Raw genomic sequence first — 26,713 nt, forward strand, 5'->3', positions numbered from 1 at the left:
GTGGCTTGGCTCCGAGGGGTGGAAACCTCCGAAGGCGGATGAGATGGAAATGAGCAAGCGGGGAAAAGAGGAGAAACCGCTTCAGATGCGAATACAGACGTTCCTGTTCAACAGCTCGGATTTGGCCTGCTTGCATTTCTTAACCTAATGATATTTTTTCACCTCTTGACCCAAAACAGGCTTCCCGGCTCCTCGGCATTGCCCGTAACAGCAGGCAACCCCAGATGGGATCTTAATTTTGCAGAGATTTGGACCTTGGCCCTTTTCCCCGCTGCCAGCACCTGGTGGCCAGGTTGCCCGGAGCAGAATCTTTCTCCTGGTTATTGCTCCTGCCTTGCAAAGTCACAGCAACAGCTGGGAAACAGCCGGATTTACCGGATGAGGGATCGCCTTCCTCCTCCTCCCTCCGCCCCGTGCGCCGTAGGTGGGAAAGCTGGATGGTGGCTGAATCTGGGAACAAAAGGAGGAAAAACATTCGAGATGGGGGTAGCCCTGGCTGTTTTCAGAGAGCTGGAAACAGGCTGGTATTTTATCCCACTCATCTCTTGCGAATTTGTCCTTGAGGCTTTTTTTTTTTTTCCCCTCCTTTAAAGAAGCATTTCATATGTGGGAATAACTGGGAAAAAAACCCCAATGATTTAGACCCTGTGAATATTAAAGACTCAAAGACAAAAGGAAGAAGGAAAAGTTAAGGAAATGGGGAGGTCCCAGCCCTTCCTGGTTCGAGGGAGGGTTGCAAATTCTGCCTTAAAATGGCCCTTTGGGGAAAAAATAGTGGTTTTCCTTCTCCTCTCATTATTCCTCCTTTAAACCCCCCCACAGCTGCCCACCAGTTCCTCACGGTCTCCACGGGCTCCCACCCAACTCTGTTCACTGTGAAACCCGCGGTGCTCTGTAATTCAATTCACTGGTGCTGGGTCTCGGGGGACGTGGTCCTTCAGATGCCACCAAGCCGCCGTGTCTCAGCATCTCCCTGTCTCGGCATCTCAGTGTCCTGGTGATTCCGTGTCTGTCCTGGTGATTCCGTGTCTCGGTGACTCGGTGTCTCTGTATTGGTGTCTCCTAAGTGGGTCTAAAGGACTTTGTAAGGCAAAGCCTCTTAATTTGAACATTTCCGAGGGGCTGCAGCCGTCGCATGAAGGAGCAGTGTGTTTGCAGCAGGGACAGCTGGCCCTGAGGCTGGTTTTTCTCCTTGGGTTGGTTCACATCCATAAACTAACATAGAATCATAGAACCATAGAATGGTTTGGGTTGGAAGGGACCTTAAAGATCATCTAGTTCCAACCCCCCTGCCGTGGGCAGGGACACCTTCCACTAGACCACATTGCCCAAAGCCTCATCCAACCTGGTCTTAAACACTTTCAGGGATGGAACATCTTTGTCGGCGACACGGACAGTAGGATTAAATAGCAAGTTTAGTGACAACACCAAGCTGGGTTGTGTGGTGGACATGCTGGAGGGAAGGGATGCCGTCCAGAGGGACCTGGACAGGCTGGAGAGGTGGGACTGTGCGAACCGCATGAAGTTCAACAAGGCCAAGTGCAAGGTCCTGCACGTGGGTTGGGGGATCCCAAGAAGAACTACAGGCTGGGTGGAGAATGGATGGAGAGCAGCCCTGAGGAGAAGGACTTGGGGGTGTTGGGGGACGAGAAGCTCAACATGACCCATCAATGTGCACTGGCAGCCCAGAAAGCCAACCGTGTCCTGGGCTGCGTGTCCAACAGTGTGGCCAGGGGGTCGAGGGAGGGGATTCTGCCCCTCTGCTCCGCTCTGCTGAGACCCCCCTGCAGTGCTGCGTCCAGCTCAGGGGTCCCCAGGACAAGAAGGACATGGAGCTGTTGGAGAGAGTCCAGAGGAGGCCACAGAAATGATCCAAGGGCTGGAGCACCTCTGAGAGTTGGGGTTGTTCAGCCTGGAGAAGAGAAAGCTCCGGGGAGACCTTAGAGCCCCTTCCAGCACCTAAAGGGGCTCCAGGAAAGCTGGAGAGGGGCTGGTGCCAAGGGCAGGGAGTGCCAGGCCAAGGGGAATGGCCTGAAGCTGCAGGAGGGGAGATGGAGATGGGATGTGAGGCAGAAATCCTTCCCTGTGAGGGTGCTGAGGCCCTGGCACAGGGTGCCCAGAGAAGCTGTGGCTGCCCCTGGCTCCCTGGCAGTGTTCAAGGCCAGGTTGGATGGGGCTTTGGGCAAGCTGGGCTGGTGGAGGGTGTCCCTGCCCATGGCAGGGGTGGCACTGGGTGGGCTGGGAGGTCCCTTCAACCCAAACCATTTGGTGGTTCTGGGATTCCATGAAATTAGACCTGCCTGGGACCATCCTGTGCACCCAGACCCGCTGGTGCAGGGGTGCTGACATCCACGCGTGACAGACTGGGTTAGGATTAGGCTGAGGTTTAGACTTAGGCTGAGGTTTAGACTTAGGCTTAATCTTAGGCTTAGGTTTAGGGCTAGGGGTAGGGTTAGGGTTGGGTTTAGGGCTGGATTTGGATTAGCAAACGGCCCTTTGCCCCCCGTGCCAGGCAGCCGCACACCTCGCAGCTCTGCAGACCCGATGGCCACGGCTGCCCGCACCCCCCTGCCTGCAAAACCCAACGCAGCCAAGGACGTGGTTTAATCTTGCTTTTTCCCAAGCGCAATCCGCCACTTCTAGCCCAACCGTATCACTAATTGTTTGTGATTTTGAGATATTTTGCCTGCAGAGGGAGGTGAAAGCCATTGTTTTCCGGAGGGCTGATGATAAGCCCTCGCTGGATTCAGATCTGAAGTGCTTAGAGCTCTTCAGAGACGCAAATCTGGGAATCATGTTTCAGGAAGAGTTGGGAGAAGCAAACTGGGTATGGAAATACCGGGAGAACAAGATGCATCACGCTCAGCAAATGATAATTAAAGGAATATCAAATGCAACAGCCTGGGCGACTGAAATCTTCCTGCCTAAAAGAGCAGCATCGCTTCCCTGGCAGCATATTCCTGCTCAAATTAAAATCCAATTGATGAGCCTAAAATGGTTAATTTGGCTATAGCTACAGCTAAACAGCTATGGCTAAAATAATACCGATATCTGTTTTCTTTTTTTTAAAAAAAAACCCCCGTACGATAGCTTGTGTTAATTCAAGAATCGCTGCTAATTCTGTACCAATTAGGAGATAAAACGCAGAAGCGGAACCGCTTATTAAATTACAAATCATGCAGACTAAATCCGAAGATTATTTAACGCCAAGTGTTTCAGTGAGACACTTGCAAAACTGTGTTGGAATAATAATGTCAGTGTGGAAGTAGTATTAATCAAAGTAATGAAAATATAAATTAGGAAAGGCTTAGCCAATAAAAAGGAAATATATATAGTTTGAGGAAAAGAAATACATAAAGTAGCTACATTAAAGAATAAACCAACACGCTTAGAGTGCAGTAATTTAGAGCCGTTTTCCCCAGAATCGTATTTTCAACACCAATTTGTTATCTTGTCCTGGTAAGCCAAAGAGATGATAAATAGAAAAGATTTCTTCTATAACCACCTGCCGGCAAATACCCCCATCGCTAATACAAACAGCTCAGCCATTTCTTCTTGACCTTCTTCTGTGCAAATGCACCCAGGCCCTACCACTAATTTGCATGAAACCGTGCCAAAATAAGTGGGTGTCATGGAAATATCAGCATTTAACTCCTTCTACCTTTGGGTAACGATCGCGGGCTGGGAGCCGGGGCGGGGGGAAGGACGTTTCAGCATTTTGCCGCCCCGTACGGCCGCGGTTCCTCTTTAGGACGGCCCCGGAGGTTATCAACATCCCCCCGCGCTTCTTGCCATCTCCGATACCGCGATTCGGCGTTTCCAAGCTCTGTCGCGTGCTCCAACGACCCGACGCTGGTGGCTCCTTATCTCAGCCGCCGAAGCCCCTTCGGGTTTTAATGCCAGGCTCCGGTTTGCTGCAGCGATAATCTCGGCACGCCGGGCGCAGAGGCGATTGAAATGCCTCGAAGTTCGCAAAGAGATCGAACTAGCAGCTCCGGGAAACGCGTGCCCATCGTTTCGGGACGAGGGAGAGGTGAGAGGGTCGTTGGTGAGATGTGACCTTGGTTTGCGAGCGCATCACTGAAACGCTTGCAATTAAAGAATCTGGGAGCAGCATCAGCGTTTGTAATTTAAAAAAGCGATTCTGGGTCTGTGGCTTAGCCCCTAATTGCGGCAGAATTAACTTCTGTTCGTCAGCCGGCACGGAGCTGTGTCTGAAAGGTGAGGACGCGGGGTCCTGCCGTCCCGTATGCGCTCGGGGACAGCGGCAGGGAGCTCGGTGGCTCCTCGTCCCACCGCTGCCGGGGACGGTGCAGGATGCAGAGACACAGCAAGAAACTGAACCTAAATCCATCCCTTTTTTTTTTTTCTCTCTTTCTTTTTTTCAGGCCAAATAAACCCCCATCCTTGCACGGCCAACAACGTCAACCCAAACCCACGGCACCCCCGTGGAGGTCACAACACCCCCGTGCTGTCGCGCTCTTGCACGTGCAAACCCGTCGCCCCGCTCCCGCGAACACCTGAACCCCGACAGCCGCCCACCGCTGGCACGGCTCCGCCGGGTACCCGGTCCTCGGTGGGAAAGGCCAGCCCTGGAGCTATAAAGAGAATTATCCCGACATCTCCCGAGCTTTATTCAGCGCTGACGCTGGGCGTTTGCTGCTTTTCCCACAGAAAGCCGGGGCCGGCCCGCTGCGTTCCTGGAATGCTATTTTATCCTCGATTTGATTTACGAAAGAGCCCGAGAGGAGCCTGGAGATGGAGTGGGGGGGGGGGGGGGCTTTAAATTGGCCTCGTAGATCTTGCAGCAAGAGGGAAAAGGCTGGGAAAACATTCCGGAAAACGCCCGGTGAGGTTTTTGGGGTGGGTTGGAAGGGTCCGAGCTGCCAGCGGTCCCCACCGAAGCAGCATCCCCCGGTGCGGGCGCAGCTGGGGGCTCAGCGGGGACCCCCTCCCTCTGCAGAGCTGCACCCCAGCCCCGCAGCAGCACCCCCTGATTTTTCTTCCTGCCCATCGCTTTCGCCCCATCCTCCCAGTCCCCAGCATCGCCCCAGGACAGACCATTTCTGCTGCCACCTTTATTTATGCTCAGCTATTTAAAGCTTCAGGCTGTAGGACGCGTCTGGCCGCTCGCCCTGGGAATGCCGAGACCCTCAACCGAGGAAACGACCGCAAAATACGGCTGCTGCCCCCAACCCCGCTGCCGACCCCACCGCCGACGGGGACGGCTTCGCCGTGTGCCCAGACCTGGGTAGCCGGAGCTGCAGCGAGCCCCGGGCAGGGGGGGAGCAAACATCAGCCCTACCTGTCGCCCCGCAAGCCCTGCTCTGATTTACAGCCCCTGGGAAGGGGCCGGGGAGGGTTTCCCAATCCTGCCCATGGGGTTTATTGTAGAGGTGCTGAGCGGGAGCGCTGGCCGCGGCTCCCAGACCTCGGGGAGTTTCTCATCTCCCGGGGAACAGGCACGTCTTGCTGGAGATTCGGCTCCGGGTAGCTGCCACCGCGGTCCCTTGGTGATGGGGGGCCGGTGGGTTCATGTCAGAGCAGCCCTGAAATTAGTGATTTGTGCTAACGAACAATGCGGGGGGCGACCGGCAGGAGCGAGCCCTTGGCTCCAGCATTGCTGCGGGGGTTAAGGTACCCACGGCGGGGGCATCACGGCCGGGCAGTAAATCGCAGGGAGACGGGAGGTGACAAAGCAACAATCAATCATTTGTGCCCTGAACTACCCATAAAAATAGGATTTTTTTTTTTTTTTTTGGTCAAACCATGGGTGATAACAGCTTTTCTTATGAATTACCCGAGTCCTGAAACACATAGATCAAAGCCTGGAGGATTTTCTTAAGGGATGTGCATCGCCCCCCCCCAGCCCACGACACTGAAGTTCTGAGCGCTGATGAGATTTGAGGGGGTCGAGCAGCCGTTTGTACCGACACCAGCACCACCAGTTTCACTGGGCAAGATCTGAGAGCAGCAGCGAAAAACTCTTCCTCTGCCAAGTCACCCGGCTCCGGCAGGTCCCATAAACCCAACGCGCTCCGCACGAAAGGCACATTTCCACGGGGCCAAGCCTGCCTGCTCCGGGAGATTAATTATTATTCAAGTGTAGATAAAACGAGCAAGTTAAATACAGCGATAAAGAGTTAGATAAAGCGGAGCTGCTCTGTTTGCGTTTTATGGCAAGGCAGGAGCTCTCTGCTCGGAGCTAACCAGACTCGGGCAGCTGGTGCAGCCTGTTGGAAACGCGTCCCTGCGACTGGAACCGGTGGCCCGGCACGCTGGCCGCACGCGCGAGTGCGGCTGCGGCATGGCAGCAATCTTCCGACGTTCCTGCGCCTTGTTTGCACCTGGAAAAACTGCAGGGGAAGGGCACGGGTGCAGCAGCCGGGTTTCTCAACGACTGGGAGCCCACGCTGGTCGTCGCCGGTCCGGAGATCTCTGCCGTCGGATGAGCGGCAGCTCAGCGATACCCCTCCCCGTGCCGTACGTCGCTGGCTCCGGTGGGCTCTGTCGTACGGCGCTGCTGCGTGACGCTCTCACGCCCCATCCCTAAAGCATCTGACTGGTCCAGTAAAGACAGGACACTGGGTTGGATGGAGTCAGTTCAGGGTTTCCAGGGCTGCGATCCCTGGAGATGCTGGACCACACAGCAGCCTGTGGTGGGATGCTAACGCCCGATTTCCCAGGGGATTCAGACCTCCAGCAACACCCCCGGCGCACAGCGGCTGCGGGATCGCCACCCCGGCTCCCCCCCACGCACCGTCCCGCTCCCCGAGCGAGCGGGGCCGCTCCGCGCCGTTCCCCGCCAGCACAGCTGCACCAGCCCCAATCTTGGAAAATTTTCTAAACTCCGCCGGGGCTGGGAGCCGTTCCCAGGAATGCGGGGTGGGAGGAAGGCGGCAGCAAAGGGGCAGCGAGGGTGGCGGGGCACCCTTCATCATCGAATCTAAACTGGGATGGGGTGGTGGAAGCATCAGCCACGATGCGGGGAGAGGGAGAGGAACTGCCCGCGGTCCTCGGTGCGGCCAAGGCAGGTGCCGTGTGTCCTCGGCGTGTTGCGCGGCACCCGCACGCAGCCGTTCGGGTGGGGTTTCCCCAGGGAAATGCCGCTCCGAGAGCCTCCTGCCTTCCTCAAACCTCTTCCTCCTTCTCTTAATTGGCTCTAATTTGCATGGGGGGGGGCATGTCTGTGCAAGGCAGGGATCCCTCGCCCATGTCAGCAGAGACCCGGGGCAGGGGGGGGGCCTGTTAAAGGTGAGCGGATCCTTGATGTGCAAAGCGTGAGGCAGCCCACAGCACTTTCCATCGAGCCGGGGAACTTTCCAAAGGTTCCTCCCTGCAGCGGTCGAGCCAGCATCCTCCCTCGGCGCGGCGGCGAGGCCGTATCCTGGCCCGCTGCCCCGCGAGCGTTTCCATCACAGCACCAGCTCCTTGGGAGCAGGAGCGGCTCTCGAGAATTGCTCCCGGATGGGTTTTGTCAGCCGGCGACAGGCGGCCGAGCAGGAGAGCGGTCGCTCGAACCCCAAGCCGCCTTCGCCGGTGCCGAATTCTCCTTCCAGGACCCCTCTTTGGGCTGCGGCAGGAGTGGGCTGCGGCCAGGGAGGTTTCCTTTATAATGGGTTGCAGGGTCTGGGAGGGGCTGCAAATCGCCGCGTTGTGAGCCCGGTCTCATTTAGTGTGAAGTTTGTGCGTGTTGCACACCCGATGGCACCCGGAGCAGAGGGATGGCTGGGAAATGACAGCTTCGGAGCGCTGCCGGGGCCCTCGGTGAGGCACAGGAGAGATGCAAACGTGGGTGGAGGAGACGCAGATGCACACTCAGGCAGGGCTGATGCACACTCAGGCAGGGCAGAGGCACACTCAGGCAGGGCTGATGCACACTCAGGCAGGGCTGATGCACACGCAGGCAGGGCAGAGGCACACTCAGGCAGGGCAGATGCACACTCAGGCAGGGCAGAGGCACACGCAGGCAGGGCTGATGCACACGCAGGCAGGGCAGATGCACACTCAGGCAGGGCTGATGCACACGCAGGCAGGGCTGATGCACACTCAGGCAGGGCAGATGCACACTCAGGCAGGGCAGAGGCACACGCAGGCAGGGCTGATGCACACGCAGGCAGGGCAGAGGCACACTCAGGCAGGGCAGAGGCACACGCAGGCAGGGCTGATGCACACGCAGGCAGGGCAGAGGCACACTCAGGCAGGGCAGAGGCACACGCAGGCAGGGCTGATGCACACGCAGGCAGGGCAGAGGCACACTCAGGCAGGGCAGAGGCACACGCAGGCAGGGCTGATGCACACTCAGGCAGGGCAGAGGCACACGCAGGCAGGGCTGATGCACACGCAGGCAGGGCAGAGGCACACTCAGGCAGGGCAGAGGCACACGCAGGCAGGGCTGATGCACACGCAGGCAGTGGAGGTGCACACGCAGGCAGCGGAGGTGCACACACAACTCCAAGGGACAAGCTGGGACTCGAAGCGAGAAGCCCCGGCTCGCTGGGACAAGGCGCTGGCACAGCAGTCGCAGCTGTGTTTTGGGGCTGTGCCGCCATCCCCGCATCACCTCCCCTCCTCGGTCTGTGCCCCCAGCGTGGGGCTTGGTGCAGGGCTGAGAGGGGAAAAGCTTTCGGCACTGGTGGTTTCCTGGGAAAGAGGAACACGTTTAACGTTGTAAGCACAGAAAACACCCCATGAGGAGGAGCCTGCACCTCCCAGGCACGGTCTGCACGTGCACCCCACCGTGCCAGGCTTCTAGGCAGAGGTGCAGAAGATGCATCTTTTGCAGCAGAATAACCAAATGGGAACTTTCGCGCCTGTTTCGACAGCGTCCTGAGTCCCCAGGTCCTGCCGCCTCCATCCAAGCCACCCACGTCTGCTTTGTCCACGGGGCCTCAGCTGGGAAACTGGACCAGCGGCGTGACAGGATGGGGAACTGCTCCACCACCCATTTTAAATGCCACTCGTTGAAGTGTTTTCCAGGCAGCACCCGGCCTCATCCAGCCCCTGCATTGTTCCATCTCTCCCTGCCCAGCTGGGACCCACTGGGACCAGTAGCCATACTGGGTTGCCAGTGAAACAGGCTGGAAGTCCTTTAGCGAGATTCCCGGGAGGGATTTGCACAGAGGACGGTTACGCAGCAATCCCCCTGCTTTGGCGTGGAGATCCTGGCCCAAATCACCGCATACGAGAGCGGACTCTGGGCACGGCGTAAGTGGCGACAGATCTCGGCACGAGACTCTCCAGCGCCGCAATTGCGCGGGTGGTTGTTGTGATCCCCGCTTGCAGCGGAGCGCAGCGGCTGCAGCAGCGCCCGAAGTCTCAAGGTCTCCAGGAAAATGCCTTTTCTGCCTCCCAGCACGCCCAGGCGAAGCAGACGGTGGGAGGAAGGATTGCTGTCCCCATCCAGCACGGCTGCTCAAGGATTTGCCCAAGGCCACGCAGGGAGATCCTATCTCCCCGGGGCCCACGTGGGGTGGCCCTGAGGAGTGACAGTCCTGGGGAGCCTGGTGTGACCCCCAAAAGTCCCTGGGGCGCCTGATCAAAAGACAAAGCAGGAATGCGTCAAGGACACGTAGCTAAACTGCTTGTATCCAGCTGACGTTTCTCATCGCTTTGCTGGTTGGGGTTTATTTAGCATATTATTTTTTTAAATTTTTTTTTTTTTTTAATAAAAAACCCCAGGGTTTATTTCAAAAGTAAAAGTTCCTTTTGGCAGAAACCCCTTTCTTTTTAGCCAAAAGCCCCAGCACAAGCGCTCCCAGGACCGCTGGGCCGCGGTCCAGGTTTGGAGGTTGGGGTCCAGCTGGAGGCTCGGGGCCACCTCCCCAGAACAAACCACCTCCCGCTTTCCAGCACCTCTGGGCCCCGTTCTCCCCCCACCGCGCTGGGCCCTGCAGGACTGGGCAGGGCAGGGGGGTCCCCGTGGTTCCCTGGGGTCTCAGTGGGGTGTGCAGGGGAAGGGGCTCCTAGAGACACCCCGATCCCTGGGGTCTTGGTGGGGTGCTCAGGGGAAGGGCAGGGGCTCCCCAAGACACCCCAATCCCCAGGGTCACGTTGGGGTGTGCAGGGCAAAAGCAGGGGCTCCCCGAGACACCCCGATCCTGGGGTCTTGGTGGGGTGCCAGGGGAAGGGCAGGGGCTCCCCGAGACACCCCGATCCCAAGGACTGGGGTCCCAGGGGACGCGCAGGGCTGAGGCTGGATGGGGTGTCCCACGGGTGGAGGTCGGGGCTGGGACCCCCCCAGGGGTGCTCAGGACGGGGGTGGGTGGGTGTCCCCCATAAGGACAGCGGCTCCCGGTCCGGAGGGCGGGGACGGGGGAGGGGAGGGTCGGGCCGTGGGACCCCGGGGAGGGGCTGCGGGCGGGGTGCGCTGTGCCCCGGCCCCGCTCCCGGTCCCAGCCCCAGCCCCAGCCCCAGCCCCAGCCCGCCCGGGGGCGGGGCGCGCCCAGCCCGGCGCGGCGGTGGCGGCGGCGGCGCCGAGCCCGTCCCGTCCCGTCCGTCCCGTCCCGCCCCGAGCAGCCCCGGGCTGCGGCCACCATGGTTTCGCCCCGCCGCGCCGCCGCCGCCGCCGCCGTATGAAGGTGCGGGGGGCCGGGGCGGCGGGAGCCACCGGGGAGGCGGCGCGGCGGGGCCCGGGAGCGCCGGTAGCTCGGAGCCGGCAAGGTACCCGGCGAACCGGGCCGGAACCGGGGGCCGGTGCTGCTGCACCCTCCCCGCCGCCGCCGCCGCTTCCTCCGCTGCCGCCCCCCGGAGGGCTCGGGGCTGACGGTAACCGGCTCTCGGTGCTCCTGAGGAAGATGCACTTGTTCCGGAGCTCCAGCTACGAGATCCGGCTGGAGGGCGAGGGGGGCAGCCTGCCCCGCATCCAGGGCATCCGCTGGGTGAGTGCCGGTGGGCGGGAGGGGGCCACGGTCCGGCCGGGGGACCCCGCCACCACCGAGAGCCCCCGGGGGGACGGACCCCGAGCCGAGGAACCCCCTTCACCGCTGGCTTTCCCTTCTCAGCATCCCTCCTTACGCCGGGGGTCTGCGCTTGGACAGCCGCAGGGTTTCGGGGGGACGGGGACGGGCACGGGGGGGATTTGGTGAAGCCGCTGCGAGAACCAAGTGGGGACCCCCGGGCTTATCGTCACCTCCAGCCCCGTGTCCTGAGCGTGGCTCCGCAGGGCAGCTCTGGCCTTTCCCTGCCTTCCCGGCTGGCCTGGCAGCGGGCTGTGATCTGTGACCCGCGCCCTGCTCCCCCTTCGTGTTTGCTGGCTTTGAGGCGAGGCGTGCAAGGAGCGAGGCATGCAAGGAGCGAGGCGTGCAAGGAGCGAGGCGTGCAGGGAGCAAGGCGAGGCGTGCAGGGAGCGTATTTCTGCAGCCTCCTGCCCTAACCCCTTCTCCAGGCGGAGCTGGCAGCCAGGCATGAAATGAACCCGGTGCTATTGTGCTTTGGCGCACGGCGGCCGGGCAGCGCACCCCAACCCCGAGCGTGTGAACAGGAAAGACCTTCCCTGCGGCACGCGGGGTTCAAAACGTTCCCTCCCCGCCAGGTCAGGCTGTTTCTACAGGAGAAACCTGTCGCTTGGCAGCGGGACGATGCTCAACATCACGGCCTTCCTCCCCGCGTCTGTGCTGTCCCCCTGGCCAGGATCTCCTGGGGATCCCTGGGGTGCAAAAGGCACCTGGTCCCCGCTCTTGGCCTCTTGCTGTCCCCCTCTTTGGGCTGGGAGGTGACCCTGGAGCCTGTTGACCTGCCCCGGCTGAGCTTTGTGACCTTCCCCTTCTGCTTGACCTGAGACAAACATTTTTAAGGAAAAAAGTGGAATTACTTTAAGGGAACAACCCCCCTTTCAGTATTTCTATGCTGTACGCAAGCTCTTTCACAAATAAGAAAACTTTCCTCTCTTCTTTCCTCTTCTTCCTGATTTTTTCTCCCCAGAACTTTTAGGAACTTAATTTTGGAGAGGTTTTTTGAGTGGCAAAAAGCCAGCGAGGTCGGGAAAGCAGCGGGCTGGAGCGTTACTGTGCTAAACCGCCGGACTAGGATAAATCGGACAAAGTCAGGCAGCGCAGTGGCACGTGCGGCGTGGCAGGAGCATCCCCTCCCCGAGTGGCTCTGCCCTGTGTGGGGACAACCGCCGGCCGCTTGAGGGGAGCGGATCTGATCTTTGAGGGGAGAATGGGTGTTTTCCCCACTTTTTGCAGGTCGGAGGGTGCTCCCAGCGCGCTTGTTCCTCGGGGCAGGTACGGGAGAGGCAGACGGCAGGGAACCGTCTGGCTGTGCCTTGGAGCAGCGGTATTGTCCCTCATCCCCATCACGGCATGCCTACGGCTCCTGGGAACTCCTCCTCGCGTGGTGGCTCCGTCTCATCCCTCCTGGGGATGTGTTTGCCTGATCCCAGTGCCGGCAAATCCCTTCCAGCTCTGCTCCTCGCTGCGAGGCTCCAGCCCAGGCTCCCATTCCCTGCCATCAGCGGGACATCGCAGCCCGGCATCCCCAAGCAGCTCCATCCTTCACCCTTCCCAGCCTACAAGTGCCATCGTGCCGACTCTCGCCGCGTCCCCGGAGAGGACGGAGGGGACAGAGCGGGTCCACTGAGCCGCCCCCCTCCTCCCCGACGAGTCTCCTGGGGGGATAGCAAGCCCCTGGCTGGTTGCCGTGCCTTTTGAAGCGGCGGATGGGCGAGGACTTTCTCCGGAGCCGTAAAGCCTGAAATAACTCCTGTTGTTTTCCTTGGGATCCCAAACAAAAGCAGCGCGCGAGCACGGAATGGTCGCTGCCGGCCTTGGCCGGCCGCCCGCCGCTGCCGGATTTCTGGAGACAGGCAGGATCTCAGCGCCCGCATGTCCCGTAAGCAGGAAGATGGAAACAGGCAACTCCTTAGGAAGCTGTTTGGAGACAGCGGCCACGATGCTGCGACAATTAGGCAGAGGGTGAGGGTGGGGAGGGCATCCTGTGGGTCCGGACCTGGGAGCTGGGGAGCGAGGATGCTTGGATGCTTCAGGAAGGGTTTTCTGGGGCCAGCCGTGAGATTTTGCATGTGTTTCAGAGCTGAGCTGGCAATGAGAAAACCCAAAGAGGGAGAAATCACTCCGAACACTCATCCTTGGGCAGGGTTTTTGCAAGTCTCCTTCGGCGTCCTTGCGAGCGCGGCTTGGAGCAGGACCGCGGCACGTCCTGGCTCCCTGCCTCAAGGACAGACCTCACTTATGGGGGTGATGGCAAAGGCTGTTTGGGGACCAGAGCAGCTGGCGCTTGCACCCGAGGGGGTGACATCGACCTCCGGCTCCCATGGGAGGTAGCTCCACGCTCCGGCCACAGCCCAGCTCCTATTTGCAAACATTTGCTCTGCAATTTCCAGCGCGTTTCCTGTTCCACGGGGCAGTCACGAGGCTCAGGGAAGTTTGCAGAGTGAGTAAGTCCCAGCGTCCCGGCCTCAGCGGCAGCGTGGCCAGGTCGGGAGCATCCCCAGGGACCTGCTGCGTTCCTGGAGCTGCTTGTTTCCCCGAATCTCTCCTAAGCCAGTTGCAAACTGCTGGGGACAGGTTGGTGGCTCGAGCCATCCGGGCTGTCGGGAGGAGGATGGAGAAGCCCTGGGGATATGGAAAGGGTTGGAGGAGATGCAGGAGCAGCGGGAGCTGGGCAGGGTGTGAGCGGGCAGGGTTTGGGACAGGCAAGCGGGCAGCGTGGGGCAGAGCACCCATGTGAGCACCCGTCGGTGGGTGTCCGCCTCCATCACCCTCCTGCCTGGGCCGGGAGGTGCCAGGACTGTTTGATTTCCCTTCAGCTCCTGGTAGGTGGTTTTGTCCTTGAATTAATTTGCAAAGAAAGCTTCTGCAGCTAATTACACCTGCCCTTGGCGTCCTTAATTGAGACTTTCAGCTGGCCATCCCTCTTGCTGGGGTTGCTCAAACCTTCCCAACCACCCCGGAGCCAGCAGATCTGAGGAGGATCTGACCCTGAAGACGCCGTGTTTCGAGTGCCCACCACCTCCATCGCCAGCACGGGGTGCTGCAGAGCCCTGACAGCCAGAGATAAATGGGGGGGGACACCAGAAAACCTTCTCCTTGAGGTGAAGAGACCCCAGGGAAGGATAACCCTCACCCTGTCTCGGGGTTAATGCTCAAAGTGCATTAACTGCCTCGGCCAGGGCACGTGGAGAACAGGTCTGACGGGTGCTGGGTGCTCTCAGCCCGTGGTTTATGCAGCTGAGATGAAAAGTTGTTTATCCAGGGCCGTGGCCATGCAGGAGCCTTCATCCCTCAGGGCAGCGCCTGGATGGGAGCTCGGCCGTCTTTGCACCGGGATTAGGGCTGCAGCCGGGGTGGGCGGTGGCTCGTCCCTTCCTTGCTCTGCTTTTCCCTCCCCGAGGGGAAAAACCTCGGAGAAAAATGAGCATAAGGATTAAAAAGCACCCGCTGATGGGGGATGTCCAGAGGGATGAAGGATCGTGCAGAAGCTGAGGACTCAAGCGTGGCCTGGCAGGGATCGGCGTTGCTCCCGGCAGAGTTGAACCCAATCCCGGGTTGTGCCGCGGCGGTCGGCAGCCGGTTCATCCCGGACAGCGGGGACGCGGTGTGAGGCCACGGCTCAGTCCGCAGCGTGTGCTGCCGATGGAGACGGCCCCGGCTATTCCCGGCGGTGTGATGATGGATCGCTCCGGGAGGGACTCCCCAAGCCAGGAAAAGGGATGCTATTTTAGGATTGGTAAACAGCAAAGACATTAAAGAGGAGCCGGGTTAGAAAATGGCTTTGGATCAACTCATCACGTGCGGATTTAAGTTAAATAGAGCAAAAACCTCGGTGGGTGACGGGGGTTTTCCGTCCCCAAAGGCTGTGTTTTTCTCCTCTAGGCTAAGGGAGCGCTGAATTGCCGGTGAACCGGGTGTGCCGTGGATCAGTGAGGTTTCCTATTTTGCTCTCTTCCTACTGACACCCATCCCACTATTTGCATTTTTTTTACAGGCCTGAGTTCACATTTTTGGTCACTGCCACCGGCTCCTGCTTGAGCTCAGAGCCTCTGACGACAAGCGAGGGAAATTTGGGCTTGTTTTCTTCTAATATGCCTTATTTTAGGCATGTCTCTCTTGAGTTTCACCCACTGCTGTTTTCCCGTACCCAGCACGCGCTCAGTGACTTTCTGCATCGCTGCTCCATCGTTTCCAGGATCTCCCCTAAAATCCTTTGGAAAAACAGCTTCATATTCGCCAGCTCTTCAGTACCGAGGCAAGAGCGAGGTTACGCATCACCCACAGCAACTCAGCTGTTTCTCTGCCGTGTTCCTCTGGTGGTTTGTTACAGCTGATTTTTCAGGATTTATTGCATAAAGTTTGTCTGGCCATGCCGTGATTTGAGACCCTGCGGGGAAGGGTTGGGGTACGTGCTCCTCGTGGCTCTCTGCTACCCTCGTCCTCTGTGAGGGCTCTTGCTCCCCATCATCTCCCATGGGACAGGCTTGCTGCAGGTCTGATCCTTGGTGTCTTCTGCAAGCTGATCCTCCAGCTCTCCAAAGCTTCTTGGGCCGTTCCCGAAACCCGCTGGAGTTTTGGGATCTTTTCCGTCCTCTTTGTTTTGACCCGGCTTCAAAGCTGGAGGAAAACCCCCAGGTTTTGGATGCTTCTCCCTCCCCTGGGGGCTGTGTCAGCTTCCCCAGGTCTTTCTGAAGTCCTTCTCCTCCAGCGGCAAGCTCCAGGTCTCAAGCACGATGTCTTTGATCCCTGTTTGCAAAGATTTTGCTCCTAACTTCCTTCTTTTATCTCCCAGCTCCCTCGTTTGAATGCACTTCCCTTTCTGAAGTTAAACATAACCGCGGAAGGGGGGGTGGTCCCGAGGGTTAGGGCCCCGGTACGCAGCAAGGATGGGGCGGAGGAGAGGCTTCGCCTTGGTTTTGGGAGGTCGGTGCTGGTGAGCGCGCGGGGATGCTGCCTCCTCGCCTGGTGCAGAGCGGATGAGGCTGAGCTGTGCCCTGGGGGAGGCAGGAGCCCCCCCTTGGGGTGCGTAGGGTGAACGGGGGCACGGCAGACCCCCCCACCACAGCCACCAACCCCCTTCTTTTTGGTTTTCCAGACCCCGCTTTTGGACACGGAATCCAGCCTGGACTATGGACACAGCCTTACCCAGGTGGGTGGGCAGGGAAGACCCCCAGGGTTACACCTTGAAGGCTGCGGGGGGTCAGAGCACCCCCATGCCGTGGGGTCCTGGGCTCGGCTCTGGGCTGCTCGCTCCCTTGGGTTCGGCCGTTCCCGGGGGTGGGTGATGGAGATCCTGGGGTGCTGGGGTGGGCGTGCGGGCGTATGGCACCTCGGCAGGGTGTTGGGAGCACGGTTGACTGTGGAGGGTCCGTGCCTCGCTGCCTGTGCCCTCCCCGCTTCCCTTGCAAAAGCTGTAAAAAAATCCCCTTCCACCCTCAGGCATCCTCGGAGAAGATCTGGCGAGCTGGGAAGCTCCTCTTCACCCACCTCACCAGCACCCGCCCTGGCCTCATCCGGGACCACAAGCATCACCTGCGGCACCACAGGTGGGACAGCACCTCTGCCATGCCGGGGGGCACCGCGGGCCACCGAGGACCCCGTCAGCCCTCCAAGGATGGCCAGAACTTCTCCTACCCATCTCAGGCAGGGGTTCACCCGGGGTTCACCCCGTTTCGGGGCTGGTTCTCATGCCCTCTCCCCTTGCAGGCAGTGCTGCTCCGGGAAGGAGCTGGTGGACTGGCTGCTGAGCACCGGGCTCCCCGTCCAGACGCGCAGCCAGGCCGTCGGTGTCTGCCAAGTGCTGGTGGACGGAGGTGTCCTGACGCACGGTGAGGGCGGGAGGCGGCAGCCCCCCGCGCGGTCGGGGGGGGGGGTCTCACAAGGCGAGATGGGTCGCTGGGGTCTCCCGTGGGTACGCATGGCGCCCTATGGGTCTCCCATGGGTGCACGGCCGAGCTGACGCCTGCTTTTCCCCCCGCAGTGAAGCAGGAGTGGCATTTCCAGGACAAGGACACCCAGTTTTACCGTTTTGCCGAGCTGGAGCTGAGCCCCGAGCCCAGCACCGGGCTCCGGGATGCAGAGGAGCTGCTGGAGGCACTGGCCTTCCTGGCCCAGCTGGGTCCCGACGCTCTGCTCACCATGGCCCTGCGCAAGCCGTGAGTGCTCCCCAGGGGCCGGGGGACGATGACGTGGGGCTCATTTTGGCCCCGCTCCGTGAGGGTCTGGAGTACCAAAGGGGCTGCTGTGGATGGGGCGACCCGAGCGTCTCTCGCAGAGCTGTGGGACGGGGGGAGAAAGCGGCTGCCCAGAGAGGGGGGTCTGTGCCTGGAGAGGGGGGTCTGTGTCCCGGGATGTGGTGGGGAGAGGGGGCGTGGACGGGTGCTCACCCCTTGCTCCCCTCCCAGGCCTGCCCAGCGCACGGAGGACGAGCTGGAGCTCATATTTGAGGAGCTCCTGCACATCAAAGCCGTGGCTCATCTCTCCAACTCGGTGAGTGCGGCTGTGCCTGGATCCTCCCGCAACCCCCCAAAACTGCTCCTGGTCCCCAAATCCTCCTGCATCCTATCGCTTCCCATCTGGGCATCCTCTCCTGGCTCTCCCTGAGCATCCCTGGGCCCCTTTCCCACTCTGTCCCCCGTGCCCACGCGTGTCCCCTCCCGGGCTGACCCTCATGGCAGGTTCCTCTCTCCGCAGGTGAAGCGGGAGCTGGCGTCCGTGCTGATGTTCGAGTCGCACCCGAGGGCAGGCACCGTGCGTGAGTGTTGCGTGCCCCAGGAGCCGTGCAGGGCTGGCCGGTCCCCCAGGAAAGGGTCCCCAGGCTGGGGTGGATGGCTGGAGCCGTTGTCATCGATGTGAATGCTCCTGCTGTCTCTTGGTGGACCAGAGATGGAGGGGACCAGACCACTTGCCGTGTTCGCCGGGGCTGGGGGCTCAGGATGGGGTGGGGGGCTGAAGAGGGATGCTTGGGGGGCTCCCCCTTTTTGACTGCTGGATGCCGCCGTTTCCCCTGCAGTGTTCAGCCAAGGAGATAAAGGCACGTCGTGGTACATCATCTGGAAGGGCTCGGTGAACGTGGTCACCCACGGCAAGGTAGGTGCGTCCCAGCGGCACCACCTCTCTCCAGACACCCCCTGTCACTGTCCCTGCGTGAGGATAAGGGCTCCCACCCCATCCCTCACCCTCCGTGCCCCACCCCAGGGTTTGGTGGCCACCCTGCACGAGGGGGATGACTTCGGGCAGCTGGCGCTGGTGAACGACGCGCCCCGCGCGGCCACCATCATTCTGCGGGAGGACAACTGCCACTTCCTCCGCGTGGACAAGCAGGACTTCAACCACATCCTCAAGGTGGGCAGGGGGCTCGCGGGGTGCTGGGTCTGAGCTGGGACGCGCCGCGCACCCTCCGTGGTGTTTGCAGGGGTGGACGATTCTCTGTGCGCCGATCCGGGGTTTTGGGGTGCAGCCAGGCAGGCAGGCACTGCCCGATGGATCCGAGCTGGGCTTGACAGCTGGTTGCTCTCCCTAGGACGTGGAGGCCAACACCATGCGTCTGAAGGAACACGGGAAGGTGGTGCTCGTCCTGCAGAAGAACCTGCAGGGTGGCAGCAACCAGCCAGCCGCGGCACGGAGCAGCAGGTGACAGCAGATTGTCCTCGTCCCTCCTTGCAGCCGTGCCGGCAGCGCTGCCAGCCGACGCTGCCTGTCCCTCTGCCTCTTCTGCCGCTCTCTGGCTTCCCTTGGAGGAGTCTCCAGGGAGGACCGTGTCCCCAGAGGAGGAGCAGGGATGCCAGGCCATGCTGGCCAGCTGTGTTGAGTAGCCCGGCGGCCCGGCGTGGTGGTCCTGCCCGCAAGCTGGGGTACTCCTCCTTCCCTGATGTGCCCGATGCTCTGCCCACCAGGTACTTCGTGATGGCCGGGACGCCGGAGAAGATCCTTGAGCATCTGCTGGAGTTCATGAGGCTCGATGCCACGCTCTACGACCCCGTGGGTAGGTGGGGGGGGGTCTCCCCCCTGCTCTGGGGACCGCGTCCCAGAGCCACCCTGAAATGGGCAGGGGGCTGGCGGGGGGACCAGCACCGAGCGGGGCTGCCTTATTCCTGGTGTTCAACCCAAAAAGCTGCTCCTCTCACCCTAAAATCTCCTGCTGGGGCCAGGAGAGGGAGGCAGCTCCAGGGCTGGGAGCGTCTCCTCTCCCACATCTCCCTCTGCCTTCCGAGAGGAGCAAAACCAGGCGAGATGGGAACCAGGAGATGTCCCCAGCGGGTAAAAAATCAGAGCTGCCGAGCTGGCGTCATCAGCGGCTGCCTTGGAGTTAACTGGCTGCCAGTGCTGCACTTTTATTTTCTTTCATCCCCCAAAGTCTGCAACCTTGCCAGCCCTTCCCGTGGCGTTTAGGAGCAAAAAGTGACCCTCAATGAGCACGGTCACTGTTGGGGGGAGACCACGGGCCAACCCCACGCAGGGCACGGGTGACCCTTTCCCAACCGGCCGCACTGCCTGGCTGTGACCGCCGTGTCCCCAAACCGCTGGACACCGGGAAGGGTGAAGGATGGTGGTCTGGGTCTTTTCCAGACACCCTGCTGGGGGATTTCCTGCTGACTTACACCGTGTTCATGCCGACCTCGCAGCTCTGCAGAGCTCTGCTGCACCAGTATCCTTCTGCGGATGGAGTTGGGGGCGGGGGGGACCGGGCTCCATCCTACACCACGCACCCCTGCGCCGGGGACCAGCATGCTCAGCTTGGTCCTGGTCACCCCAGGGGGACCTCAGGGGTTGGCCAGGGGAGCCTCAAATTCCCCAGGCTCTTGGGTGCAGGGCACATCCCCGTCTCCCATCCTGACCTGGGTGCATGCGTACGGGGGGGTCCCTGCCTGCTCCCCAGCCCCGCATCGCCCCTGCTGGTGCCCTTGACTGGTCCCAGTTTCCGTGCGGAGCCGTTGGAGGGCTCGGAGCAGGAGAAGGCCACCTACTCCCTGCACAAGCGCCGGAAGATCCTGCGGCTGGTGAGCCAGTGGGTGCTGCTCTACGGGCGGCTGCTGCAGGGCGACCGCAGCACCACGGCTCTGCTGCAGGTACCGGGGAGCAGGATTGGGGGCAAGGGGGGGGGGGGTGTCCCCAGAGGGGTCTGGCCATGGCCACCCCGTGCTGACCACCGGGCACCTTCCTCCCGCAGAACCTCGCGGACCTGGCGAGCCGGGACCCCCGCCTGGGTGGGCTGGTCCAGGAGCAAGCGCAGGACCGGCGGCGGCCCCGAGCGTGAGTCCCCTGGGTGTCCCCCATCCAAAACAGACCCTGGCTCTGTCCCCCAGTGCCACCGCTGATGCCCGTGTCCCTGGGTCCTGCACCCCTCGTGCCCAGGGGAGCATTGCACTTTTCACAGGGCTGAGCTTTCGGCCAGCAAAGCGATGGTTGCCAAGACTGGGGGGATGCCAGCAGCTCTTGGGCCACCTTGTCCCCAGCGTGGGGGTTTCCCAACCACAGAGAGGGTCTCAAACACTGCCGGGACTCTCTGGTGCCTGGTGGGACAGGGATGCTCGGGGGGCTTGGTGGATCCTGGGGGCTGCGGGACCCGATTGCGTCTCCAGCGTGGATGTGGGCTGTGGGGGTCTAACACCGCCTTTATCTTCTCTCTGCAGGCTGGAGAATGGAGACGGCAGCGTCTCTCCGCAGCCCAAGGTAGGGGTGGCCCTGGGGGGGTGCCAGGGAGTGGAGGGGGGTGCAGAGTTGGGTCACCCCTACTCTCTAAGGATACCTGGCAGGAGGGGCGGCCAGTGGGGCGGCATCCTCCCGGCTCTCTCGTACCTTGACCACAGGCTCGGAGCTCAGCGAACTGGCTCGCAAGTCAGGAGGAGGCGATTGTGAACAGCAGCTGTGCCTTGAGAGCCCAGGACAAAGGTACAGCCATGCACGGTGGGGACCGTCCCCTCCCCGGCGGCTGGGATGCTAAAGCCCCGTCCCCCCTGCCCCGTAGTGCCCTATGAGATCTACAGAGCGGACCACTCGTGCCTGATCACGGTGCTGCCCGTCAACGCCTCGGTGCGGGATGTCCTGCGATCCCTCGCCCCCCGGCTCGGCCGGGATGGAGAGCACATCCTGGTGAAGGTGAATTCGGCCGGAGGTGAGTGGGCTTTCCTGGGGATGCCGCGTCCTCGGGGTCTCTCCCGTTGAGCTGCCACCCTGCCGCGGTGGCAATTGTCCCGTGCCCAGACAGGATCTGGCCCCTTCTCCATCCCGGCACGGACCGTCCTCTCTCCCGCAGATAAAGTGGGGCTGCAGCTGGATGCCGTGGGGGTGTTCACGGCGTTGGGGCTCAACGAGAGGCTCTTCGCTGTGAGCGTGGAGGAGCTGGGCAGCCTGGTGAGTGTGGGGTGGGGGGGTCTTGGGGATGAGCAGCACCGGGCTGGCCCCCGGAGCGGGGTTTGGGGCTGCGGTGCCTCCTCAGCAGCTCAGGGTTGGGGTGTCCATCCCTCCCTGCTCGTCTCCCCCCCGGGGAAGGGGCTGGTGTTGCCTTCCCTGCTGCGGTGGCTAACGGCCGGAGGGGTCGGGCGTCCTCTCCTGTGCACAGACCCCCCACCCCGAGCAGCTGGGTCCCCACGTCGGCTCCTCAGAGACCCTGGACCTCATCAGCTCCAAGGACCTGGCCAGCCACCTCACCGACTACGACTGGAACCTCTTCAAGAGCATCCACCAGGTAGGGCCAGCGCCCGGACTGCGGCAGGAGACACCTCCGGGGTGGCTTTCGGGACACCCCTCAGCCACCACATTGGGCTTTGCAGGTGGAAATGATCCACTACATCATCGGGCCGCAGAAGTTTCACGACGTGACCACGGCCAATCTGGAGCGGGTCATGCGGCGCTTCAACGAGCTGCAGTACTGGGTGGCCACGGAGCTGTGCCTCTGCCCCGAGGTGGGCCGGCGAGCCCAGCTCCTCCGCAAGTTCATCAAGCTGGCCGCACAGTGAGTCCCTCGCCGCCCGTCTCCCGGTCCTGAGAGGACGGAGTCGGTGGTGGCCTCCTTGCTTGACTCTGTCCTCGCCTGCAGCCTCAAGGAGCAGAAGAACCTGAATTCCTTCTTCGCGGTGATGTTTGGTGTGAGCAACACGGCCGTCAGCCGCTTGGCCAAGACCTGGGAGGTAATCGACCGCCTTCGGGCTGCCGCCAGCCCTGCGAGGTCCCCTGAGGTCTGCAGTGATGGAGCCAGGTTCCCTGGCTTGGGCAAGGGTGGCTTGGGGGCTGGGGTCCAGGCTGAGCCCGCGATGGGGCAGGTGGAGGTCAGGAGATGCTGGGGGGGTCTCTGGGGTGGCAAAGCCGGGGTGCTGGCGCCGGTGACCGTCTCTCTGCGCAGAGGCTGCCCCACAAGATCCGGAAGCTGCACTCGGCGCTGGAGCGAATGCTGGTGAGCATAGCCCCTTCCCGCCCCGTGTCCCCCTTCCCCTCAGGGTTTGTCCCAGCTTCCCAAAAGGTCACAGGGGTGTTGTGTCCCCTGCCTGCCCCGCGCTGAGGTTCCCCTCCGTCCCCAGGACCCGTCGTGGAACCACAGGGTCTATCGCCTGGCCGTTGCCAAGCTGAGCCCCCCCATCATCCCCTTCGTGCCCCTCCTCCTCAAAGGTGGGTACCTCAGCTTGGGAGCTGCAGGGCTTTGGGCGGGGGGGGGGTGCAGGTGGGAATGGGTCAGGCTGGGGGGGGACAGGGACCCCTTTGGATGCATCCAGCCCTCCCCAGGGACCAGGAAGCCACACCTGATCCCTAAATCCCCCCCCGCAGACATGACGTTCATCCACGAGGGCAATCGCACGCTGGCCGAGAACCTCATCAACTTTGAGAAGATGGTGAGTGGGGCGGGTTGGGTCCCCGTGGACCCCCACCTTGGGGGACCTGCAGTCCCCCCATCCCCTGGGATGCAGATCCAGATCATCCCCGCGGCGTTAGCGCAGTTCCCCCCGCACCCCCCCCCCCCAACAGCCGGGACCCCTGGCCGTCCCCTCGCGGGGGGGCACGGGGCAGCCGCAGCTGAAGCCGGAGGGGACTGTGTTTTACCAGCCTGGGAGCAAAGTGGGGCCAGGTGACAGCAAGTGACCTTTGTGCATTGCCCACAGCACATGATGGCAAAGACCGTGCGTGTCCTGCAGCGCTGCCGGGGCCACGCACATGGTGAGTGCTCCCGGGTGGGGGCAAGGATGGGGCTGGGGACCGGAGCTCCTTTGGGGATGGGGCTGAGCTCCTGTTCTCTCTCCGCACCCAGCTCCGCTCTCCCCGCTGCGAAATCGCTCTCCGCACCGGCCGGAGGACCCCAAAGCCGTCAGGATCTCCACGTGTACGTCTGGGGCTCACCCATCTGCCCCCCCCAACCCCTGCACTGAGGGACCCTCACCCCACGGGGCCAGCCCAAGGGAGCGTGCACCCACCATCCTTGGCCGGGGGCGGGGGGCAGGCAGCGGTCCCACAAGGGTGTCCTGAGGACATCAGCCTGGCTACAGCGGGTGGAAGCTGGTCCGGATGCTGTTGATGCCTCGGAGTACCCAGGCACGGAGGCTGAGCTCCGTCTCCTGAGTGGTGCAAGCCCGGGGGTCCGCACGCTGCTGGCTGGAGGCACCAGTCAGCAACTCCTCGTGCTGAAGAGAGTCTCGGAGCGCTTCCAGCATGTCTGAAGCACTCTAGCTGTTAGGCAGCAGGCTGGGGCATCGCTTTGCCTCATGGAGCGAGTCTGTCCCCACTTGCTCCTGCTTCTTCGGCTCCAGCGGGCTCCTGGAGGTGATGGAGGGATCCATGAGCCCAGCCAGAGGTGACAGAGATTTGATGAGCTGAGCTAGAGGTGATGGAGGGGATCGAGGGGATCTCAAAGGAGGTTGTAGTGAGGTGGGTGTTGGTCTCTTCTGCCAAGTGACTAGCAAAAGGATAAGAGGAAATGGTCTCAAGTTGCATCAGGGAAGGTTTAGATTAGATATTCGGAAAAATTTCTTCACTGAAAGGGTGGTCAGGCATTGGCACAGGCTGCCCAGAGAGGTGGTGGAGTCACCATCCCTGGAGGTGTTCAAAAAACGTGTAGACGTGGCACTTTGGGACATGGTTTAGTAGACACGGTGGTGTTGGGTCAACGGTTGGACTTGATGATCTTAGAGGTCTTTTCCAACCTTGAGATTCTATGATGAGCCCAGCCAGCAGCACTGGAAGCGGATCAGTGAGGCAGTGAAGGGGGGTCCATGAGACCCAACGGTGATGGAGAGGGTCAGCAAGCCGAGCCAGAGGTGATGAGGGGGGAAAATCGGTGAGCCCAGCTGGAGGCAGGAGCCCACCCTGATCTCAGCTCTGCCCCACAGGCTCGGAGCAGTCCCTGAGCGTGCGGAGCCCCGTCTCCACCTGGGCGTACCTGCAGCACCTCAAAGCCATCGACAGCCAGAAGGAGCTGCTGCGGCTCTCCCACGACCTGGAGTCCTGACGGGGACGAGGGGCTGGAGGGGGCCCGGAGCAGGGATGCGGCAGCCTGTCTGCCGGCGGTGGGGGCAGCCCCACGGCTCTGCTCCCGCTAGCACCGGGCACGGGGCTGCACTGGAGCCGGCCGAGAGCGGCGTCCGCTCAGCCGTGCTGCCGGCGCCAGGTCCGGCACAACGAGGCAGCCGGGAGCCCGTGTGGGCTGTGGGCAGGCGAGGGCCACGGACAGCGGAGTGAGCAAGAGAGGTATTTTTGTATGCAAGGCTGCACTCCCCTTTCTTCTCCGTGCAGCAGCCTGGATTTGCTCCCCACACTGGCCGGGGGGGAGGAAGGAGCCCTGGCTGCCCCCTGATGCTGCCGGCCCTGGAGGTGCCGGGCTGGAAGATGCCCCTTGCTCCTGGAAGGACTCAAGCCAGAGCATCCCCGTGAGCAGGGAACCCCACGTCTGTCTCCGTCGGGGTGCAGACACCCACGCTGAGCTCAGGGTCTGGCTCGTGCTGCTGCGCTGCCCTACAGATCCTGGGGCAGCCCCAGAGGGGACCTACCCTTCCCTCTGTCCTGTGTGTCCCATGGGAGGTGCTGGCTGCATCCCCTGTCCCAGTCTCTGGGAGCTGCATGACCCCAGCAGCCATGGGCAAAGTGTCTTCATCCCCTCCAAGGACCATCGGGGCTTAAACCAGCCCGTGCTGCCAAACCTTGGGCTAATCACAGCCTTCTCCGTGCCTCAGTTTCCCCACGTGGATGGGAGCAGGAATAGCCATGTACAGCCGTGGCGCGGAGGCAGGACAGCATCCATTGTGGAAGGAAGCTGTGGTGGCCTCGTGATGGAGACGGTGATCTGCTCTGGCCGTTCCCAACCCATGACCAGTTGCTGCTGGGCCACGAGCAGGGGTTTGGGGAGATGTCTTCAAAGGCAGCAGAGCTGAAGGACACCAGGGGTGGGGACCAGAGCATCTCTGTATGCGCACAGAGCGCTTTTAGCAATGACCTTCCCAACATTGAGCAGATCTGGATGGAGCTACGGGGTTCAGGGGAGATCGTAGCCCCTCAAGGCTCCCACGTTTGCAGGGTACCACTGCGGGGAAGGTTCACAGCCCCTGGCAGGTCTGTGCCCCAGCCTCTGGGACACCATGGAGCTACAGCACGGAGCCACAAGCCAAAGACCCCCCCAGCCCTGCCCCAAGCATGGCTGGGGTACAAGGGACCAGAGCGCTGCTGCAATAATTGCTCTTTTCATTCTCATGATGCAAACGAATGGGTTGCTTAAAATAAAAGTCCCCATCACACCTAAATAATGTTTCAAGTGATGCAGCCAGCTACGAGACGGGATGAAGGTTCCTTGCAGCTCCCAGCACCACATCCATCCCAGGACCCCTAGGTCCCCCCCAGTGCAAAGCCTGGCTTTGCGGTTCTCTGCAAGGCATGGGTGGCCGTGCTCAACGGGCACCAGGTTTTGAGACCTGGCATCTCCCAGGTTTCCATCTCCATCCCCACACATGGTCCCAGCAGTGTTGGTGTCCATGCAAGCCAGGGCAAAGCAAAGAGGCGATGGCGATTCCTTGGCATCTGGACCCAAATCAGGCAGCCCGGACCTCCTGCAGTCACCTTTCTCAGGATGTTTGCCCTCAAGGACCAAAGGAACCTTGAAATGAAAGAGTTCATGTGTGGGGAAGGAAGGGTTAAATCAGAGTTGTACATTTTCCAGATGTTTCTAGGCCTGCAGATCACCTTCGGGCTGCAGGTTGGCTGGCTGGATCTGTGGATGGGTCCCTGGGCTTTCCCTTCGTCGGCTGCAGGTGGGATGCTGGCCCAGTGGGCTGGCTTGACTGGAGAAATCTCTGCTCAAGTGGAAAAGTTGACCCTTGTCTGGTTTTCCTGGTACAGGCTGTGAAGAGCATCCCGTTGGCGAGCTCATCACGGTCCGTGCACCTCCGCAACCTGCAAGCCTGTGTCCTCCACAAGCTGTGTTTTCCCTGGCAGCACGAGCGTGAAGGTCCAGCCCCACCAGCAATTCCCATGGAGCTACAAAAGCCCCATGGTGTCCCAAGGGTGAGGGAAAACCTGGAGAAATACTCTGGAAAAGGGCAATGAGTCCAGGGGGATGTGGAGAGGAGGATGGTGGATGGGGAGGAAGCTCGGTGTTGGGCAGCCCTGCTCATAGAAAACCCTGGATGGTGCAAAAACAAGAGGCTGGATGCGTGCCTCCTCGAGCAAGATCATGGGTAAAGCCGGGGTCTGGACGAGGGTCTAATGCAAGGAGCGAGAGCTAACGATGTTCTTGGGGACAAGAGCAAGTGTGGCTGCCCGGACTCCCGCCTTCTCCAGCATCCCCG

The 26,713-nt window shown here is 61.2% G+C and overlaps 1 protein-coding gene across 5 annotated transcripts; it reads left to right on the forward strand.

Moving 5' to 3' along the window:
- The first annotated feature begins 10,427 nt into the window (after positions 1 to 10,427).
- RAPGEF3 (Rap guanine nucleotide exchange factor 3) lies at positions 10,428 to 25,672 on the forward strand. 5 transcript variants are annotated; one of them, XR_008574436.1, is made up of 28 exons: positions 10,428 to 10,880; positions 15,107 to 15,274; positions 16,051 to 16,104; positions 16,395 to 16,501; positions 16,662 to 16,783; positions 16,936 to 17,110; positions 17,360 to 17,444; positions 17,649 to 17,709; positions 17,968 to 18,044; positions 18,153 to 18,299; positions 18,478 to 18,587; positions 18,851 to 18,939; positions 19,524 to 19,602; positions 19,873 to 20,023; positions 20,125 to 20,207; positions 20,588 to 20,627; positions 20,765 to 20,846; positions 20,923 to 21,069; positions 21,211 to 21,308; positions 21,517 to 21,642; positions 21,728 to 21,909; positions 21,994 to 22,084; positions 22,297 to 22,347; positions 22,472 to 22,559; positions 22,716 to 22,780; positions 22,992 to 23,102; positions 23,194 to 23,265; positions 24,269 to 24,290. XR_008574436.1 is itself a non-coding variant. In XM_054807261.1 (28 exons), exons 1-28 carry the CDS (start codon positions 10,575 to 10,577, stop codon positions 24,385 to 24,387), a joined length of 3,030 nt encoding a protein of 1,009 aa, XP_054663236.1. In that variant the 5' UTR covers positions 10,428 to 10,574; the 3' UTR covers positions 24,388 to 25,672. The 5 variants fall into 5 exon arrangements, 4 of the variants coding, with proteins under 4 accessions (XP_054663236.1, XP_054663237.1, XP_054663240.1 ...); XM_054807261.1 differs by having other exon boundaries at positions 23,048 to 23,102; positions 24,269 to 25,672; XM_054807265.1 differs by lacking the exon at positions 15,107 to 15,274 and adding an exon at positions 12,189 to 12,834 and having other exon boundaries at positions 10,771 to 10,880; positions 23,048 to 23,102; positions 24,269 to 25,672.
- Positions 25,673 to 26,713: the final 1,041 nt, after the last annotated feature.

The sequence above is a fragment of the Grus americana genome, chromosome 31, assembly GCF_028858705.1.
Source record: "Grus americana isolate bGruAme1 chromosome 31, bGruAme1.mat, whole genome shotgun sequence".
NCBI lineage: Eukaryota > Metazoa > Chordata > Aves > Gruiformes > Gruidae > Grus > Grus americana.